The sequence below is a fragment of the Leptosomus discolor genome, chromosome 16, assembly GCF_034619465.1.
Source record: "Leptosomus discolor isolate bLepDis1 chromosome 16, bLepDis1.hap2, whole genome shotgun sequence".
NCBI lineage: Eukaryota > Metazoa > Chordata > Aves > Leptosomiformes > Leptosomidae > Leptosomus > Leptosomus discolor.
In genome coordinates this window covers 4392976-4413891 of record NC_141406.1, presented here as the reverse complement: position 1 = coordinate 4413891, position 20916 = coordinate 4392976, and the positions used below count along the sequence as shown (strand labels likewise).

General features: G+C 48.1%; 2 protein-coding genes across 2 annotated transcripts; one reads left to right on the top strand and one right to left on the bottom strand.

The window, feature by feature from the left end:
- Window positions 1-3269: 3269 nt before the first annotated feature.
- On the top strand, window positions 3270-5121 carry PLA2G1B (phospholipase A2 group IB). Its single transcript, XM_009961400.1, has 4 exons — window positions 3270-3303; window positions 3375-3534; window positions 4251-4378; window positions 5003-5121. The coding sequence occupies exons 1-4, from the start codon at window positions 3270-3272 to the stop codon at window positions 5119-5121; spliced, it is 441 nt and encodes a 146-aa protein (XP_009959702.1).
- Window positions 5122-17368: 12247 nt separating this feature from the next.
- Window positions 17369-20150, bottom strand: SIRT4 (sirtuin 4). Its single transcript, XM_009960704.2, has 3 exons — window positions 19651-20150; window positions 18682-18976; window positions 17369-17533 (listed from the first exon to the last, which is right to left on the bottom strand). Exons 1-3 carry the CDS (start codon window positions 20148-20150, stop codon window positions 17369-17371), a joined length of 960 nt encoding a protein of 319 aa, XP_009959006.2.
- Between the last annotated feature and the right edge of the window lie 766 nt (window positions 20151-20916).

Genomic DNA, 20916 nt, shown 5'->3' with positions numbered 1-20916 from the left:
TCTGAAGACTGTGGGAATTTGTCCGTTGTCCTGTGCGGGGGTGATCTGGTCCCTTCTCCAGAACCTGCCGGGGCTTCCCCTGGCGTGGTCCAGGCCCCTGCTAACAAGCAGTCGGCCAGGGGCAGCCTCCAGCAGGGGTACACGGGGCAGGTTTGGGTCTGGATTTCAGTGAACCAAAGACCTTGTTAAGGGGGGTGATTAAGCCTTTTATTAAGATGCAGCCAAACTCTTCCCAGGGAAATAACAGCTTCATCTTAAGTTTTAAAAATCATTCCCTCTCTTCCCCCAAACTGAGCCCCTGTAAGGGAGAGGGGCATTTAGAAAAGGACTGGGAGGGCCACAGTGCCCACAGGGCCCTTTTTCTCTTCCATCCCTCCCCCGTCTGCCAGAGCTTGTCCTGACCTGGGCGATGCGTTTGGAGAGTTCTGTTTAGGTAAAGAGGGTACTTAACAGATCAGTACTGAAAACACAAAGCAATAATTTTTGTTACTGAGACAAGAGTCTGTATGTCTGTTTTTTTAAATATTTCCTAATTAAAGAAGAGCTGCATTTTATTGGGTTTATTTTTATTCTATATACTTCAAATTTGGGTCTGCGGACAGCGCTTTCCTCCCTCTTGGTATATGCGCTGAACTGCTTCCGTGCCCCCTCCAGACATCCAAGGCCAGCTGTGCTGCTGCTGGGCTGTGATTCACTCTCTGGCCAGTGCTGCCACTGCCTGGAGGCTGGGGCTCCGGTTTCAGGGTGGGCATTTTTTTAAAAAGAAATAAAGCTGTGTTTTTAAGCCAGTAAGTTATTACACTCCAATGTTTGTTCTCTCCACACCTGTAACCCTTTTTCCAGATTTCAGTTTTAAATTCCTAATAAATTATTTGAAAACTGTCCTTCTCTGTCATTATTTGGGGTGGGGGTGGGGGGGAGATTTTCAAATGGAGGAGATTTCAGGTGAACTTGGAGCTGGCAGGAGGCGCATCCTGCCATTAGGATAAAAGCCCCAGGCAGGGCTCCGACTTGGTGTTCTGCTCCCAGACTTTGGCAGTGGCCCAGTTGATAATGTGAGGCAGATGTGGTTTTAGTAGAGATCGTGTCTCTTCTCTACGTTACAGAGGTTTTGTGGAGATATTTGTAGGTTCAAGAAAGGAGGAGGTAGTGCGGTGCTTAGAAGTTCGGCTCAGATGCTCTGGATTCAATGACTATGGTGGGCCAAGGAGGCTAGATCTGAGAAAGTAAAATGTGGAGATGGGAAGGGAAGAAAAGTGCTTAACAGACAACACTACCAGAGAAAGGTGAATTCTGACAGTGAGAAATAGTAGGGAACTCTGTGCAGCAGGTCTTTATTATAAGAGAAGTCTTAATTTAAGGCTCAAGGCTGTAAGTTTAGGAAGCAGTTTTAAGTTGGGATGTCCTCGCAAGCATACTGAGGACCGGGGGGCTTTGTATGCAGCAGAGGTTGGGGGAAACCAAAAATAGCGTTGGTGGAAAAATCTTTACCCTGCTGGGATTTTTCTCATGAGGCACTCTTGTAATGCTCGCATGCTCACTTTCCCACACTTGGCGATAGTCTTGTTGAATTAAAATTTATTAAATCTAAGATATGACAGTATTTTTGGTTTGTGACTTTAAAAGGCCAGTTTATTGGAAGTTTTCTTGGCAACTTCAATAATAAATGGGACATTGAGAAGTGAGGAAAAAGGAACCGCAGAGTTCATAGATTAGGAGAGGAGAGAAATAATAATTTAAAAATGAGTAAAGGCGGCCAAAGTAGCAAAGCAGAAAGAGAACACTTAAACAGATATTGAAGGGAAAGTCAGCAGATTGATCCATGGGCAAAAGATTAAATTGTTTTTTCTGAACTAACTGTGGTACAGACTGTCCTTTACATCAGCCCTTAATGTTTGTCCAGTGTTCTGTTGGGACATGAGAATCTTGAATCTGTAACTCAGCATCTGTTTGGCTTTAGCCAACCTGTGAGTGCGGAATCCCAGAGAATCAGAGAGCTTGTGCGAGATCAAAGAAGTCGGAAAAGTTCTGGTTGTTGATCAGCACGTCTACCTTTAACTAGGTGTCCTATGGATGATATGTCAACAGCCTATGGATACTGGGGGCACGCTGGCATAGTTTCAGACCCTATGGGGAGGAAGATATCCTCATCGTCCCTTACAGAAACGATGCCTCTGAAGCCTGCTGAAGGGTGGTGAACCCTAAGTTGCCTGAACAAGCACCCTGGTATATTAGGCTGTTGTGGAAAGGTGAGCTTTGCCTCTTCCTCTGCTCTTAAAAACTGAAGGCTTGCTTGGTGCTTTAGAAATAAACGCAGACTGACTATCAAGCGAGCAGTCTAGGATCTAGATCTTGACTGTGTAAAAATGCCAAACCTGTAGCCCTGACAGTGTTAGAGCCTCTGAGGTCTGAATACGAGTGCGGTATTTTGGACCTACCTCTGGCTGACCTCATTAAGCTTTTTCTTACCCATTTTTTGATCTTATTTCAAGGTTCCCAACTCGCCTTATACCTTGGCATAGAGAACCACAGGGCCTAATTGAGTTCTGCTTTGGTGCTGGAGAAAGAGAAACTCAGAGTCTCCAAGCTACTGAAGTCAGCTGTGTATGTTGAAACTTCTAAGCCCAGTTCATTTCTAGTGTAACTCCCTTAAGCTCACGTGAAAACAGACACTACTCCTTCTTTAAGCTGGGTACAGAGGCTTTGCGGGTGGCTTGGCTCCTGTTTCTTGCCTAGTAATACCTCCTTCTCTGTGGTTTCTAAGTAAAAAACAGCTTGAATTTTTCTCAGTTCAGCTCATGCCAAATGGCCATGTGGGGTGAGTGGACAACCTGTGCCTTATTCTCTGAATTAGAGATACAGGATTAATGAAAAGAGGATGCCAGTATTAGTAGGATGGCTAATAGTGTGCCAGCAATTTCCAACATAACTACCACACTGCTACTATTTTTTATTATGCTATTATTTTCTATTTTTTAGTAGAGAGCCCTTGAAAATGCTCAGATCTTTTAGGCTGGCTTCTGATAATAGCATTAAAAGAATTTAAAAGCAAAAATCTAGAGAGCAAATATTTGCCTTCCTGGCTTTCATAGGTTTAACTCCACTGGCCTTCAACTGGTCATTTCACAACCTGCTGCCCACAGCCTCCGATTGAAGAAATCTGCATTTAGTAACATAAATACTGCCTTGTTTGTCTCATATAAATACTGAGCTTCTCATATAGAGACACATTTTCTTTAGCAGCAGTTTCTCTGTCAAGTCCTCTGAGAATGAAGTCCCTGGCCCTGCTTTTCCTGCTCTCTGGTGCGTAGGCGGCACTCGCCCCCCAGACTGGTAACACCGTGCCTGACTCTAATCTTTGTGTCTCTTCTCAGTGGGCGCAGCCAGCGCTGCTGTCTCACCCCGGGCCGTGTGGGAGCTTCGCAGCATGATCAAATGCACCATCCCCAACAGCCATCCTCTGCTGGAATTTGGTGACTACGGCTGCTACTGCGGCTTGGGAGGCAGCGGGACACCAGTGGATGAGCTCGACAGGTTTGTAAGACGCTGCTTAACCTCTTTCCTTGCTTGCGCTTTCAGGGTTCTGCATGCCAGCTTCGGCTCAGCTGGCTCTGCCTGTAAATGTTCACAAAACTCTCCAGCTGCTGTGATATGAAGCTTTCTCTCAAAGATCGATTCAAGGATAAAAGGATGTGTACTATCACACCTTGATGCCTTATTACTAAGATAAAATATAATCCAAACAACTCTGTTTTCTTTTCCATGGCAGCTACACTGCACTCGTTCCAGCAGGGTTTTTTCGGCAGCAGCCCAGCCGCAGCTCCGCGCCCACTGCCCGGCGCACAACCATCAGCACGTGCAGGGCTGAGCTGCAAAACGCTGCCAAGTGGCTTGGGCAGTTTAGAGATCACCCAGGTCTGATAGCCAAGATGCGGTGAACTGTGTTGGCTGTTAGCTCTTCAGCTGCACTGATGGGGCCTGGAGGGTAAATGCTGGCTTTTGCTTTCCCGGTGCCCAGTAGACAACTGTGAAGATGCTCCAGTAAGTACACATGTACCAGACACCTCTTGGACCATGAGCTGGCATAATCGTGTCCCTTTGAGGTCCTTCCTATCTGCCCTTTTTACCACTGGGTATCTTTTTTTTTGTTCAGTGCCTTGTCAAAGCAACACTAGCATATTTACGGATCTTACAGATCAGCCGAATTTGCATTTCTGGTATTTTCTGACCTTTTCCTCCTTGTTTCCCAGGTGCTGTCAAGTACATGATCACTGCTACTCAGAGGCAAAGAAACTAGCGTCATGCAAGTTCCTCTGGGACAGCCCCTACACGGAGATATACAAATACAGCTGCTCCAAAGAGGAGATTACGTGTAGCAGTATGTCCATTTCCACATCACTCTGCTTCAAACATTGCTCCAGTCTCTCTGACGGAACGGGGCTGTGTTACACTTCATGCTGCTGCGCAGGAAGGCGCAGTGCAAGTCTCTGCGGAGGGGCTGGTGGTTAGAAATGGGGAACATCACACGGGCACCAGAGTGAATGTTCTCCTTACAGCACACAATTCAAAGTTTATGAAGATCCGTGGTATCGCAGTACACAGGGAAGCCTGTCTCCTCTCCAGCAGATTGAGTCCCTGTGGTGCTTTTCTGGGAGTCCCGTTAATGGCAGTGTTTAGGAGATCGGCATGCTGACTGGGAAGTGTTACACAGCTTCTGCCGGACATCTCTGACATAATGGTGGAGCTTTTATAGGGCTCTGGAATGGAGATAAATAGCAGATAGGCTGCCAAACAGAACTGCAGGGAAGGAAGGAAGGAGCAAGGAGATTGCTGGGCTGGAGCACACAGCTTTGGGGCCACAAGGGTTAGCAGGGAGAATCACACCCCCAAAATGACAGCAGCAGCGAAAGGGCTACACCCTGGCAGCAGCAATGCCCGCCTGCGTCACTGCCATGCTGGTGAGGAAGCTGTGGGGTCTGACTGCTCCTGCTTTCTCCTCCAGGCAAGAACGACGAGTGCGAGATGTTCGTCTGCAACTGCGACCGCGCCGCTGCCATGTGCTTCGCCAAGGCGCCCTACGACCCCCAGCACAGGAAGCTGGACACCAAGAAATACTGCTAGTCCCCTCTTCCCCCTCCTGGCCCTGAGGCCAGCAGCAGGCCTGCGGTGGCCTGTCACTAATAAATGCCTTGCAAGGACCCGGTGCCCCCTCTCCTCCCTGCGCCGCGCTGAGTGTAATGGCGGGCAATGGCGGGCAATGGCGGGCAATGGCGGGCAATGGCGGGCAATGGCGGGCAATGGCGGGCAATGGCGGGCAATGGCGGGCGGGCGTCGACGGGGGGGGGACACCAGGGCGGGAGGAGAAGCCCCGCCTCCTCTGACAACGGTCCGCCGAGGCCCCCGCGGTGACCCCGCCCCCTCCTTCTTGGATTGGCCCTTGAAAGCGGCGGGGGCGGGGCCGCGAGCAGGTGCGCCCCGCGGGGCAGCCCCGCCCCTCCGGGCCCTTGGGGCGCGATCCCGCCTTTTCCCCCTCGAGGTCTCGCGGCGTGAGGGGGCTGCGGGGCGGCTCGCGCCCTCCAGGCCCCCTCAGGGCAGGCCCCCCCCCCCCCCCCGGCCCCCTCCCTGCGCCGCGGCTGCCGACCCGCCGGCGGCAGCGCCGCTGCCCGGCGTGTGGGGTCGCTTCCCTCGGGCAGGGCTGCGTGAGGAGCTGGAGCCGTTCGTCTGGCTGCGCTGCTCTGGGAGAGCCGTGTGGGCTTATGGTGGGGAGGGGAGGTCTTCCCCTGCCTGGCACTGTTCCTGCCCGGGAGCTGTCGGGGAGGAGGCGGTGTGGGCCTGGCAGTCGGGCAGGGCAGGGAGCCCCTACGAGGGACAGCGTCTGCCGCTGCTTTCCTGCCCTGAGAAGGGCCCGCGCCAAGGCTTCCCCCCGCCCTTGGTGCTGCCGCGCCGCAGAGGCTTTCAGGAGGGTGCTGGTGAGCTCCTGCTTCTGCCCCTGTTTGCTGCCGGGGCAAGAGGAAGGCCCTGGTTCACCAGCAGACAACTACTCTCCTGCCTCCACGCAGCCTGCCCTGTCACCTTTGGTCCGGTACACAATGGACATCTTGGATGAGTTTGACAATTATCCTCTCAGTATATCATTTTGCAAGCTGATTTCCTTAGAGGACTGTGAGGGGCAGGCCTTGTCCTACGCTCAGCAATGCCTGCATGAACTGTACCAAACGTGGAGCAGAACCCAAGGATCTGCGAGAGGGCTCTGAGAAAGCAGAATTGGAGAAGGAAGGAGCTGGCTTGGTAGTTTATTTGAAGGTACTTGCAATGCTTTCCTAGGGAAGGTCACTAGGGTATTATCACTGAGGGTATTAGGATGGTAATGAGACAGGGTGGTCAACTGCATTTTGTTCTTTTTCTTAAAAAAAAAGTGTGTGTCTCGGCCAAATACTCCATTTTAAGGCAGATTGAATCCCAGTTTTGTACCAATATTCGTTGCATATTTTTCCTTGGGTTTTTCTGTACATGAATTTTCTGGAAACATCGAGCTCTCAGGGTCCTCCCAGAAATCCTGAGGATCCTGGATGCACTCCCGCCATACAGCTAAGATGAATCATTCCTAGGGCTGGAAGTGCAAGATGAGGTCTCCTGTCCTCACACGCTAGCTTTGCTTCTGAAATTACTGTTTGTAGAGCAGTAAAGCTCCTAAGTAAATGTAAATGTTACTGAAATCCCTTTGTAGTCATAAATGATTAATGCCATTGTAGAGAAAAAAGTAAAATACCATCACTATCTAGAAGAAACACTGTACTATAGTGAGCTATATCATCACAAGCAGGGAAGAGAGCTGGAGTGCAGTTGGAAGCATTTCAGAAACTGTTAGTATAATTTTTCCCTGTAGTAGGACCTCTCTAGATTTGAAATGAGTAGTATGTCTGCTCCTGGCATCCAGAATTTGGGGCATGCTACCATTCCCTAGATCAACTCAATGGATAGATGAAGGCACCGATAGATGAAGGCACTTTTTCTAAGCCTGCACTTATGCTTGGTCTCTTGATCATGCTTTTCATTTACATGCTGCTCCAGCAGTGTGAGAGACCAACAGTAGATTTAAACAGCCCCTGAGCGAGCCCATACACAGGGAATCTTCCCGCATCATGCGCAGTGGCAGGCCCTAATGAATGGCACGGGGGGGATGCTGAGAGAGTTGTGCAAAGTTGCTCTTTAGGGCTTTGTGGAATGTTGTGGAGTGTAAAAGCAGGCCAGTGACTGCTTGAACTGACTTACTGCCAGGTTGTGGGGAGTACAAAGAGCGTATGAAGATCTTCTGCTATGCCGGTCTGTATTTCTGTTCCAAGACCAAAAACCTGCAATACAGGGTACCCCTGTGCTCAGCCAGCACGGGAGCACTGAAGCCCAACACCACGCCGCAGCCGTTGCAGCCGGCGTGTGCAAAGGTGGCTCTGGGGGCTTGCGTTGCAGAGGTGAAGCCTCAGCATCTTATCTTCCTTTTCTCTATTGTTGTTTTCTAGGCTAAGACTTTTCGGGCTCTGCAGGGAGAGCTGAATGACTTTAACTAAAAGGGCCTTGCAGAGATCAAAGAGAAAGTACTGCAGCTGAGACGAGACATGCAGAGAGCAAACAACTGTGCTCAGGGTAATGTCCGTGTTTCAGTTTCCATTTGGGCCTGGACACCAGTACTAGACACTTGCACTGTTGTCCTTCCTTTCAGGCTCAGCTTTTCTTCTTTGCCACTGTCTAGTCAGCGATGCAGAAGGGGAAAACGCAGAACGTGGTAATTGGGTGTCTTTCTGTAGTGGGAAGGGAGAGGGCAGGGGGATGCACATGGAATTGCAGGTATCATCTGTATCTGGAACAGTGGTTTTAAACTCCAGCTGGCTTGGCTCTGCCTTTCACCTTCCTAAAGCAGTTTTGTTCCTGATCATTCAGGAAAGATCTTGGGGAGAACAGTGATACCGTTTGTCTACCATCTCTTTCATGCTTTTTCTCAGTAGACCTCAGAATACCTTACAAAAAGGCATGGGCCACAGTATTAGGTCTGTCACATTACGGAAAACAGATGCGAAGAGGCGAAATGGCTTTCTGAGTGTCACAGTGTGACTTCTGGATTGATCAAAGGACTGAGAATTCACTCTGGTCTCATCCTTCCAAGCCTAGTGCCCTGTCCCCTGGGCAACACTACCAACGCTTTCCTCTTTGCTTTGAATCCGCAGTGCGCCTGTTGGCTATCCTGCTGCCTCTGGGGCTGGCTGCCCCAGAAAAGAAAAGATATAAAGAATATTGGAGCAGAAATGTCTGTTCAAATAGATTGGGGGAGCTTTTCTGAGTAATTAATATCCAGCATTTCAGTGGCACTTTTTACTGCCAGAGTGTTCCACAGACAAGATACAGCAAACAACACATCCAGTGAAGGGTGTTGCAAACCCTTCCCATTTAAACAAAAATACTACTTTGGGAGGAGTGGCTGACACCCCAGAAGGCTGTGCTGCCATTCAGCGAGACCTGGACAGGCTGGAGAGCTGGGCGGGGAGAAATTTAATGAACTACAAGGGCAAGTGTAGAGTCTTGCATCTGGGAAAAAACAACCCCAGGTACCAGTATAGGCTGGGGACTGAGCTGTTGGAGAGTAGCGTAGGGGAAAGGGACCTGTGGGTCCTGGTGGGCAGCAGGATGACCATGAGCCAGCGATGTGCCCTCGTGACCAAGAAGGCCAATGGCATCCTGGGGTGGATTAGAAGGGCTGTGGTCAGCAGGTCGAGAGAGGTTCTCCTCCCCCTCTCCTCTGCCCTGGTGAGACCCCATCTGGAATAGTGTGTCCAGTTCTGGGCCCCTCAGTTCCAGAAGGATGGGGAGCTGCTGGAAAGAGTGTAATGCAGAGCCACAAAGGTGATGAAGGGGGTAGAACATCTCCCTTCGGATGAAAGGCTGAGGGAGCTGGGTCTCTTGAGCTTGGAGAAGAGGAGACTGAGGGGTGACCTCATTGATGTTCATAAATATGTAAAGAGTGAGTGTCAGGAGGATGAAGCCGGGCTCTTCTCGGTGATGGCCAATGATAGGACAAGGGGCAACGGGTGTGAGCTGGAGCACAGGAGGTTCCACATTAACGTAAGGAAAAACTTTCTCACTGTGAGGGTGACGGAGCACTGGAACAGGCTGCCCAGAGAGGTGGTGGAGTCTCCTTCTCTGGAGACATTCAAAACCCAACTGGATGTGTTCCTGTGTGATCTACTCTAGGTGGTCCTGCTCTGGCAGGGGGGTTGGATTAGATGATCTTCTGAGGTCCCTTCCAACCCCTCACATTCTGTGATTCTGTGACTTTCTTTTCAGAGTGAGAACTTAACTGCTGTTGAAGTCAGTATCAAAACTCCCTGAAGTTAGGAGAGGAACTGAGGTCCCTATTTGATAACTGCTGCTCTGACTCCAAGCTGAATGCCAGATTTTTGGTTTCCAGGCCATATAGTGGGTATATATATGCCTGTACAGAAGTCAAACAATTATTGCTATTCAGAACTGACTGTTCCTGCAGTTTGATGTCACTGGGGGCGAGGCCCTTACAGAGCAATAAATCAGATCCCGTGTGGTTCACGTGCCAGCTGTTGCAGAGCTGCTTTTCCCTGTTTTGCTCTGCTCTGCAGACTCTTGAAGGTCCCTCCCTCTCGGCTGGCCCAGCTCCTGTGGAGCGTGTCACTGGCCTGCAGCTCCTTGGACACCACCTGCGTGCCCCGATGTCAGGAACTGTGCTACTTAACTGCATGCACAGCACCAAAAATCTCTTGTAGCCCACCAGGCTGCAGTCTGGGAATAGCTGACCCTGCTAAACTCGCAGTCTGTGGTGTGCAGAAATCCTGCAAAGCCAGTCACTCCACTCTGCCGGTGTTAAGTGAAATAGCCAGCTATTAAAGAGAGCTCTCCACCAACTGCTGTGTGTTGGGTCTGCACAGCTGGGCCTACTGGTGGGATGCTGAGGTTCTTGCTGTTGGCAGAGGAATAGGGACCCATATGTGTCTCTTACCCTATTTTATTGTGGAGGGTGGTCCTTGGAAAGGCAGAGGCGGTATGGAGATCGGAACAAGGCTCAGAACACTTTTTTTTCATGGTAATTTTGAGAGACCAGTGACTGTTTATTGAGGACTGGAGCACAAAAACTTTACCCAGCTTGTCTCTGGCATTTTCAGTGACTTTCTGGATTGTGTTGGACTGCTCATGCCTACCAAAACATGCCTGGAAGAACTTGCTCCCAGAGCCAGGCACTGTTTCTCCACCTGGAGAGAAAAGAGCAGGTTCAAGACCACTGTATACAAATACGGTGTTTCTGCTGCAGCTGTTTGTACAGCAGTTACCTGCAGTACAGAGGAGAGCATGCAATTTATCTTAGCTTAATAGACGGGGGAAGTGTTTTTAGATAACGTGAAGAGAACTGAATATAAGTGGAGAGTGCTACAAGTGAGGGAGCAGAGGTGATGGCCTGCAACGGTGTGTACAAGGGTGGGTCTTGAACCTGACTTCCTCGATGTGAAGGCTTGCTGAGCAAATGCTTAGGTGCTCGGCTGTGCCTCATTGAGCTGAACTGCATACTGCTGTTTAGAAAGAATGTAAATGTTCGCTTGATTTAACTGCTCTGTCGTGCAGCCTTACCTCCTTGAACTGCTGTTGTCTCTTGGCAGGGAGGATGAGGTGAGCTCGTAGGCTCTTTGTTCCCTGTGCTTTATCCTGTGACTAGCACATGCTTCCCTCATACCGTACCTGCATGGGGTAGCTGGGTAAAAGGCTGCTAAGAGGAGCTTCTGCTCCCTTCCCCAGTGCACCAAGCAGTAGTGTTGCTGCACCGACCAGCAGGGCCAGCTACTGCTGAGTCCAGTTCTTCTGCATCCCGGTAGCATGTGCCATACAAGGAGGGCCAGGCCTCTGTCCTTATGGTAGCTGTACCTCCTTCCCTGTAAAGTGGTGGAGATGATTCATCTGCTAAATGCTGCGTGCAAGCACTGTCTTGTTTTTGTAACTGCGAAGTAGAGGTATTGTGGGTTTGGTAACGGCCTAAGAGTATTTAGCAGGCTACTTCAGCAGGGGGTTAAGTGTGATAGACGAGCTGGAGAGGGACAGGCCCTGCAGTGTTACCAGGTCCTGGTCACTGGAGGGTACTGGTGGGAGGAGGGGTTCAGCCCACACCTTTCTGAAATGCCCCTTCTGCCTTGCTGCTCACAGATTCTTCTCACCATGAGAACTACCAGTGTGAATTGCAGGAGGAGCTCAGGGAAAGCACCAGAAAGGTGGCTGGTATTTTGTGGTCTTTTTAAGAAGACATCACCCCAGATCAACTGTTTTGCTGCTAGATACAGTATTCTATGTCCCTTCTTTTTCGTTACCACCTGAGCAGAAACCACTTGCTGCAACTGCGAGTTTCTATAGGAGAAACTTACTCACTTGCTTTGCAAGACATCTGATTTGTCTTCCATTTTGCAGGGCATCGCTAAAACTTATTTCCTGGATTTTTTTTGTGTGTGTGGTTTTCATGAGCCGTGAGCTCCACGTTTCATAACCCCCTTTAAAACAAGCTTTCCTCTTTGATCAGCTCTTCACAGCTCCAAATTTCCCTCTGACTGAAAGGCCCAATCACCATAAATCTGGCAGAGCTTTAGGAATTGCGTTCAACCCATTTGGCTGCGTGCAACTTGATAAATGGAAGTTATTACTCCCCTTCATGCTAAGCTGTGAAAATGCATCAAAAAGCGTTTGCTTCTTGTCTCGGCTCCAATGCTGTTTTCCCCTAGCAACAAAGGGACTCATCTCAGTGCGAAGGCAGCCTTAATCCTGCTTGCGTGATAGCCTCAATTTCCTGAGGATCCTGTAGCTTTCCTTACCTGCAGGCACAGCTTCTTTATTGCAGAAGTAGTAGGTGCACAGAGGGATGAGGAGCCTCACTGCACCCGTGGTCAGTTCTGTGCACAGGCACAGGAGTTGATTGTTAAACCTAATTAAGGTCTGCCGTGCCAAATGCTAAATAGGGGAGGGTATAATCTGATTTTTGTCATATGCTACCTGCTTGAGTGAGAAGCCAAGCGCTGCTGCCCTCCCACCAGCAGCAGTTTGTGTCAGACTATGAACTCTGGGGTTCAGATTGACTTGTTGCAGACATTCAGTCTTTAGAATTACAGAGTCTAGTTGGATTTTCTTCTCCTTGCCCCTTGCCAATGTGAAGATGTTGGATCACACTGGAAATCTGGATGCAGCGTGTGTCCAAATTTTTCTATATGTTTCTTTTTTTTGCAAGAGTCTTCTGATAAAGGAGTAGCAGAATGTCCCAGAAATCCTCTTTTATTAGCAAAAAGGCACCATTTCTGATTTGCATATGCTGAAGCTGCATATGTTGTCTGGGTCTTGGCAAGGGCAAGCAGCTCCTCGGTCATTTGCTCCAAACCGCTTGCCTGTACTGTGTAAAAGTCACAGCTCTGTATCATGAGGCCCTCTAAAACAAAATGCTTTTTCTTCCCTCTGCCCTTGCCCCCTGCCTTCTCTTATTTTTAGCCTTAGTAATTGTTACCTGCTTGCCTAATTGTCCTGTCAGGGTGAGTGGGTATGATTTTCTCATTGTCCATCTGTGTCCCCTGCATGATTTCCTGTATCCCTCAGGACTTGGGCGCATAGGTGTCAGAGCACTCAGCTGTACAGCCCCTGTTGGGGACCACTGCTGTTAGAAAAGCTTGCAGAACCAATACGATAGGAGGAAAAGGATTAATGGGCTCCTTTGTGGTGTTATTCCAAAGGCATCATCTGCCTCTCTTTTTAAGGCTCCAACTAAACAAATTGAAGCTGTTTAACAGCCCATGTACCAGAATTTCCTGTCCCTACGGAAAGAAAGCATCAGCCAGGAGGAATCTGGCATGTGAAAGAAATTTTCACAGTATCTCTCAGTGATGAAAATGGCCAGACCAGTAGGACTGGGGAGGCAAAGTCCTATATTGGAAATGTACTGTCTCACCACTATTATCTTTTCTGTAATCTACAGACAAGATGGGTAAGGCCAAGTTAATTCAGATCTTAAAAACCCTGCACTGAGACGCCATAGAGAATGGCTGGGTGTAGAGATAAGAAACTCTGTCTTCAGGCATTTGCCTGAGACCCTTCTCATTCCTTTCCCATTGACTCTAGACAGCCTCTTAGGACTGTTGCTTTCAGTTGCTGTTTACCTGGGGCTCCCTTAGGACAGGTTATGTGAGAGAAAGGCTCCACCTGTCCTGCCCAAGCCCCAGGTTTTGACTGAAGGAAACCAGTAAGTTCGCACTAGTTGGAAATAATACACACACCCCCCCCCCCTTCACATCTGCAAAGACTGGGAAAGGGTGATATCCAAGGCAGTCACAGGGGACATAGCACACTCGAGAGGGCAGATTTAGTCACCTTCACTCCAGGGTTCCTGAACCTCCCAAGTTCACCATTTCCAGGGTCTCCAGTCCTTTTCCAGAAGTTGTCAGTAAGCACTGACTGTAAGATGTGGAAAGCTGCACTTACACCATACCCACCCGGCACAAGTCCTCTGGGCCATCTGCAGTCTGTGCTGCCCTCACTGCAGCACAGGACGTGAAATATCTTTCTCAGACTGCAGGACTCTAATAAAGAGTTTGCTCTGTGAATTTGCCCAGAAACAAAGACCAGACCTGCCAAATAGGAAGTAGCTTTTATTTGCTTTGGGTAACTCCAGCCCCACTTTCAGAGGAGCAGCAAAAAAATCCACTATAAGGCACTCTCAGCTCCTCTATCCAAACCTCAGGAGCTTGTCCTAGTAGGAACAGCTGTAAGAAAAAGGGAAGAGCATAAGCTGTCGATTCAGCTAGTTTAATGGTAAAAACCTGTCCTTGTGCTGTTGTCTGTGTACTTTTGCCACTCATAGGTGGACAGAGCTACAACTTCAAGTGCTGGACTGGTCCACCAGTGAGCTAGAAAAGGTAGGAGGGGATTGAATCATGTGGAGGATAAGGCTGGCTTAAAGCAGGCAAGATAGAAGGGATCTGCATTTCCTTCCTGGTGATGGGGGAAGAGAACACTGCTCAGGCTCTGCAACAGTTTTTCTGTTAGTTTCAGCCAGTAACACAAAGATTACCATGCTTTTGTTTAGTCTTTTAGGAACAATATTTCTTCCCCTTTTAAAACCCTCCTCCCTTGCAAATTCTGCATAGGCTGAGAGAATAAAGCGGAATGCTAGGTCAGTTCTTTTACTGAGTTTGTTGGTTTCCCACAGCACGGCTAATCTGCATCCTATAGTGCTCAGCCCTGGAGGTTTCTCTGACTCTCTCCAGGCTGGTAACTACCTCAGTAAGCGAAACATGAACTTCTCAGGATAGGTCTTTGCTAGATACCTGCAATGACATAGTTATCTTCTGATAGCTGTTGTCTCTCTGCATTGCATCTTCCCACACAAACAGTCTCCAAGGAGTGACAGGGGAAGGTGTCAATCAGCGCTGGAGTGATGCAGATCTGGCTTTTGGTGTAAGAAATTTAGGCTTTCTCTAGCATTTCTCAGTTGAGCAAACTTACCTCTCAATGGTGTCTTGGCGAGCATGTTCAGAGGTGAAGTGCTCTGATCCTGCTCTAACAGCAGTAAATTTTAGTAGTGCTGGACCAGCTTAGCAGAAATAAAAAAAAAGGAACTCCTTTGTCTCAGCCTCATATACTTGTTGTATGTATATTGTATGTATGTATGCTCATTAACATATAGTCATAAACCATGCACAGGAAATTTACTGTAATGTTAATTTACTGTAAGTCATTGTCCTAGTGACTTAAAAGTATATAGTGTAATCAGTGGAGGGTCAGGGTAGCATGACTCATTTAGTAGTGACACTGAAGAGACACCCTTATTCCTCTCCCACAGCTCAGCTGCTGAACTGGAGAAGAGGCAGGGATAGATGTGGGAGGCTTAGTTACCTGTCACATTGCTAATGCCAAGTCCTCACTGGAAATGTTTTCTTGGTTTAGACTTCTTGGCAATGGTCCCACAGCTTCTCAAAATGCTGACTCTTCTGGCACTAAACCTGCAGCCTCTGTTTTTATCACACCTGGGTCATGCAAGTTTCAAGGTGGTGCAGAGGTTTACATGGATACTGAGGAACTCAGCGCCAGTTCCTCTGCTAAGGAGCCATAAATGTCATCATCTTGCATGGAAAAACTTACGCAAATAAACACTCTGTGCGAGCTCCCTGGCTGTGTGTGGAGACTCTGCTATGCCTTAGCAATGATTCCTGCAAAAGCTTTGGTTAGCAGGACAGCTGTGCTATGCTAAAGATGGAGTGACCGCTGTGAGCTTTCTTCACTACCAAACAGCAGATACCTAACTCGCTGGGGAGTGGGATCTCCATTAAATGAGGGGAGAATGCAGGCAAGGGTCCTGAACTTATTTCACTTGGCTTCTAAGTGAAGCTGACTCTCCTCTGACCTGTAATAGCCAAATCTTGAAATGCCTTAATACCTTCCACCTTCTGCAGAAGCTGGGTGCTTAAGTATTCCTTAAATTCTGTGCTTTACTTGCTCCTGCCTGGCATGGCTTTGAATGAACAACAAAGCAAAAAAGAACTTTGCATCACGTGGTCAGTTATCCTTGCTTTGCTACTTGACCTTTTAGGAGATGACTCTGGCATCCTTGCTTCCAACTGCATGTTACAGCTCTTGTCAAAATACTAATGCAGGACATGTTATGGGAAGGGCAGGACTGGGGCATTTGGAAGACTCCAACAATTAACATCCCTCATAGCCACAAGGGGAGCGGTATATTCATGCAGAAGGTCGGGTCAAAATTAGTGCTGTAGTCTGGGCAAGACTCTGTCTTTTACTCCATAGATGGTTTAATATGCTTTATGTTACCACCCTCAGGATCAACAAAAAATGGTTACCCAGTAGTGATGGATCTCCTGTTAGGAGTGTGGAAAATTACATCTATTAATAGCTTGAGATTACCTCCTGAGGGAGACCCATTGTACAGATTTAATTGTATTTCTCTCTTAGTTCATCAGCTGTTAGTAATTACATCCTGCATTTTTGCAATGGAAAAATGAATCTAAACTGGCTGTTGAGGCTGTACTTAAATAAATCATAGGAGGGAGAGGAAATTACAATGCAAATAGTATCAATCTTGTAAACAATTTTAATTCACTACTTAGCTATTTATTAATTAAATAACATCTTCAAAAATGCATTCTGGAAAATGTAGCAGTCACACTGAAAGCAGTGCTGGTCAGATTAGCTTCAAGTAACTCCTCTGGCATCTCAACAATATACATTTTAAAGGGTTCAGATAGTAAGCAGTTTAGCTTGTCAACTGACAGTCAAGAGAAATGCTGACTTCCCCTCCTTGCTGGAAGATGTCAGCCTTACAGTCTGTGCTTTCAAATAATCTCTTACAAGAACAGTATTCTTGTTCAGCTTCTATTTTGAAACTTTTTTTTTTTTTTTAAATGACAACTACACTTCTTCTTGCCTCCTTTTCCTCTTTGCACACTCCACAGTTGCCTGCTGGTGGTTTTGGATCCTCCAGCAGATACCATGGTTTTCCACATCGCCTTCCTGTGCTATAGCCTCAAGTTTCTTGGTCAAAATCCCTGTTCCTCATTCTTCTCTGGGGACAATTAAAAGGAAAGTATTTTGTTCTCAGATATGGTAGTCTGATTATCCTGCCCCAGTGAATGAAAAGAAAAGGCACTGTTTACAATGGCAAGGTAGGCAGAAAAGTACTTTTTTCTGCATCATCCTGTTTCCTGGTAAGTGGAGATGGTTTTGATGGAGGAAACTGGTCAGGTTGACATGTGCGAGGCTTGCTGCCCTCTCCTGGTGTCCTCAGGGTGTCACTGGATCTCATAGATGCCTCAGATTGAGATTTTTCCCCTTTTGATATGGTGAGTCCTGCAGGAGTGGAGGGAAGAAGCTGCTTTATAGATGGAATTGATTATTTTAAACAGCAGTGTTTTGATTAGGATTAGCTGGATCAATTCAACCAGGCACAGCTTTTGAACTGTCAGTCGCAGAGGCAACAGTGTTGATCAGGTTCCCTAAACCTGCGAGTGATCCCCTGTAGCCTTCCGATTGCCACGGATGGCCCGGAACTCAACACTACCTCCTGCTGGCTGCTCCTGCCCAATTGTCTGGGAGCGTTAGTATGCTTTTTGTTTACGATCATGGGCAAAGGTATCATGGCCTATCAGGGCATACCAGTTACAGATCAAAATTTACAGCCACGTTTTAGTGCACATTGTGGGAACATACTTTCAGTCAGCACATCTCAGTCTCGACATTTGACGGGAACCCATCTTCTTTCTCACCCTGTGAGGTGACTGACCAGGGAAGGTACTCACCTTTTACTCCTGATGGCTACTGAAGCTCAGCTTGTTGGGTCATGTGCAACAATCAAAGGCAGCAGCTCGCCACAGCGGGAATTCAGTTTTAAGGACGCAAAGTGATCTAACCTTGTGGGCCCAATGTTAAGGATCGCAATTGGCAGCTGCTTCTCCCGGGCAGCAAGAGCAAACCTGTAACCAGAGTATACCTGCAGGAATACCAGGAGACAAACTTACTGGCAGCTGAGGCAAAAGAAGAGCTGCAGAAAAAGGGAAGTTGGTTGCTGTCGGCAGGGGGAAAAGAGTCTGTATGTACACGCTGTGTTAGGTAACTGCACTGAATTCGGGTAGGACATTTCCTCATTCAGGAGTGCACAGAAAAGAACAGGTTTTAACCTCTGTCAGTGAAGGATTTGCAGTTTCATAGAAACTGAAACGTCATAGTACATTGAAGGGAAATGCCCTTGTCTTAGTAAATCTCTGCAGCAGTTTTTATTAGTTATCATAGGTACTTAAATGCTTCTACTTTGATGGTTCTCACATGGCCCAGCTTGGGTAGTACAAGAATGAACCTAAGGCATTTCAATCATTCCTGTACAAAGGATTATAAGCTTAAGAAGCGCAAGCTCAAGGAATTTATCTCCTGTATCCTGAAGCCAAGAGAATCACAATCAGGCAGCCTTGGTTTTATCTCATTCTGGGAGGCGTTGAGAGTAGGTTTTTTTAATGTAATAGAGCTTGTTCCTGGAAGAATTTCTCTTATACAAACTCTATTCCAAAGGCTACCGCGGGTTAAACAACAGGAACTTCTAAACTACCTTACCTTATAGATAAGAGGCTAATGGAGAAAACACGTTGTGATACAAAGGACAATCCCAAGCAGCAAGTAGAGATATTTCTGCTCTCTTATTGAGAATTTAATTAGGAATTAGAGGTCCTAAAATCTGGTATTTCACACAGTATGCCATGAGGCCTGGAAAGCTGCCAAAGCTAAAAAAAAAAAATCAATCAAAAAAATGTGGGGTGGTGATTTCTGCAGGACTGAATTGTATCAGGTATCTTGGCTTTATGGGAAACTGTGAACCTACAACGTACTGATGGAGGAGGTAGCAGAGAGAGATCTGGATGGAGTTATTTATAGCAGCATGAAGTAGACTGGCACTAGAGTGACAGGGAAGCCCAAACAGGCCAACCGTGAAGCCAGATTCCAGCCACAGTAAAAATAAAATAGAAATAAGCTCTGGAGAGGCTGTTCTGGTCCACAAGCAATTAGTAGTCCCAAATTGTGGGATCAAGGATTGTAGCAGGCAGAGTAGCACAGAAATAGGAATGCAGTGTGGGAGGAAGACCTACTTACCTGCATAGAGGATCCTGCCACCAGCACAGAGTCTGATTCTGCCAGGCGCTCGTGCACAAAATTCACTTTTTCCCGGCTCACTGTGTCTCCAAAGAATGTCACGTCAGGCTTCAGGATTCCCCCACATTTACGGCAGGCTGGGACTTGGAAATCATGCACCTGCTCATCCGTCAGGAAGACATCCCCATCCGGAGCCACACCGAATGCTTCAGCTTTCCAGGTAGGATTCAGAGCTTCAAAGTGCTCCTGAAGCTCAGAGCGCAAGATTTGGTCTCCACAGGCCAGGCAGAAAACCCTGAAATTCAGAGCGAAGTCTTAATGGAGAGTTTCATGTCAGCTGGAGTCTGTAACTTGTTCCTTAGAAGGTCTGGAAGGTCTGTTGTCATTATCCACATTTATTTACCAAATAGTACAGGTCAAGGAGCTGCCTTTCTACCTCTGTTGCTTTGCAGGAATGCTCTAGAGGAAGTGCTTTGAACCCCACAGTGCGTCCTCCCTCCCAGTTCAGGCTGTGCTTTTTCATCTGGAAACTTTGGCTGATCACAGCCAGGCTGTGATGGCCCTTCTCCAGTCCACTCATCCTGTGCCTTTCTGGCACTATCCACTCTGCTCATCCCTGGATAATCCGTGCATCTTCCAGATACCCTTGTCCTCTTCACTAAGAGGACCTTTGCTGTGGCAAGGAAAGGGGAAATTATGACTGATTCAGGCTCCAAGGGAAATGATCCAAATAATGCTCCACAAAAATGGGGTGGTGTTCATTTTTCTTAAATACTGTGCTGTGAACAGCACTGTCTTGTGATCTTTTTCTCCACCCCAGCCAAACATCACCTTTGAGCATGTCACCTCCAGGAACATAGCATTGACATTTTGCCACCTTTCTCAACAGCTAACACTGCACCTGCTTGTCAGTCACCCTGAACGAGAGACCCGAGGATTAACCATCCTCCCTCTGCCAACAGAGAGTACCTGTGTATGCAGCCGTGCAGTTCTGTCATGCGCTGGCTCCCAGCTTTGGTGTGAAGGGCATCCACGTTCTGGGTCACCAGCCAGTGCAGCTTCCCCAGCTTCTCCCAGTCTCTTAGTACCAGGTGTGCTGTGTTCGGCTGGTGGGAGGAGAACTGGGGCCAGCCCACAAAGTTCCTTGCCCAGTACCGCTGCCGGGCACTGGCGCTACGAACGAACTCGGCATGCTGGATGGGTCGCCTGTCTGTCCTGGCGTAGAGCCCGACACCTTCAGAGCGGTAATCTGGGATCCCCGATTCAGTCGAGATTCCGGCTCCAGTCATCACAAACAGCCTCTTGGAGTTAGAAACAAAGTGCTGCAGCTCCTCTACTTGCACAGGATCTGGGGGAAGACAGGCTGGCACGAAAGCCAAGTTTGGAGAGGTTCTGGATACAGAAGGGGATCTGCAATGATGGAATCTGATGGCTCTGCAAACTCCTGACAGCTTCCTGGCAGAGAGCATGTTTAGCTAAAAGCCAAGAACACAACACATGGCAGGTGAAAGAAAGTAAAGAGTATGTCCTTAATTCCGTTTTCTTGGTCTTCTCTGGAAAATGATGCTGATAAGTATTCTTCGCTCTTTTTTCTTTTTAGTAAAGAAATAAATTGTTTTGGAAATGTTAACTAAAGCCCGCTGTCCAAGGACGGCATTCCTATGTCCCTTCGACCGAGGGCAACACTGAGGCCTGCTCAAGGTACAAGGACAAAGTTAGCAGCCCTGACTTGCAGGATTCCTGCTCTTTTATCCTGGTGTGAAGGACGGCTGCCGAAGAGGACTTGCGAAGAGCCCAGAAAGACCTGAGCATGCAAAGTCTCTCCCCGGTATGTGCACAGGGCAGAGGAGAAATGGCAGGAAGGCCAAACGCCGCACCCTGGAACTGGCTGGTTCCTCCCCAGAAGAGACCCTTGCTCTGCTTTCTTTAACATTCTGCCTGCTCCAAATCAGTCCTTTCTATTTACCCCATCCTTCGCACGTGCTGTGGGAAGGGAGACAAAAACAACCTTGAAATGTTGCTTCTTTGGGACAAAGGCCTTGACTGGAGTTACTTCTGGGTATTTTTATAAAGGCCTGCAGAACAGGCCTTGAAATGGGAGTGAAGATGGTAAGGACACCGCCTAAATGCCTCTGGCACCTCCTTCTTTGTGGGTGCCACCTCCCCAGGGTCAGTGGAGAGGTGGAGGGGTACTGCTTCGCTTCTCCAGCAGGAACAGGGCGTTTTGCTGAGAGA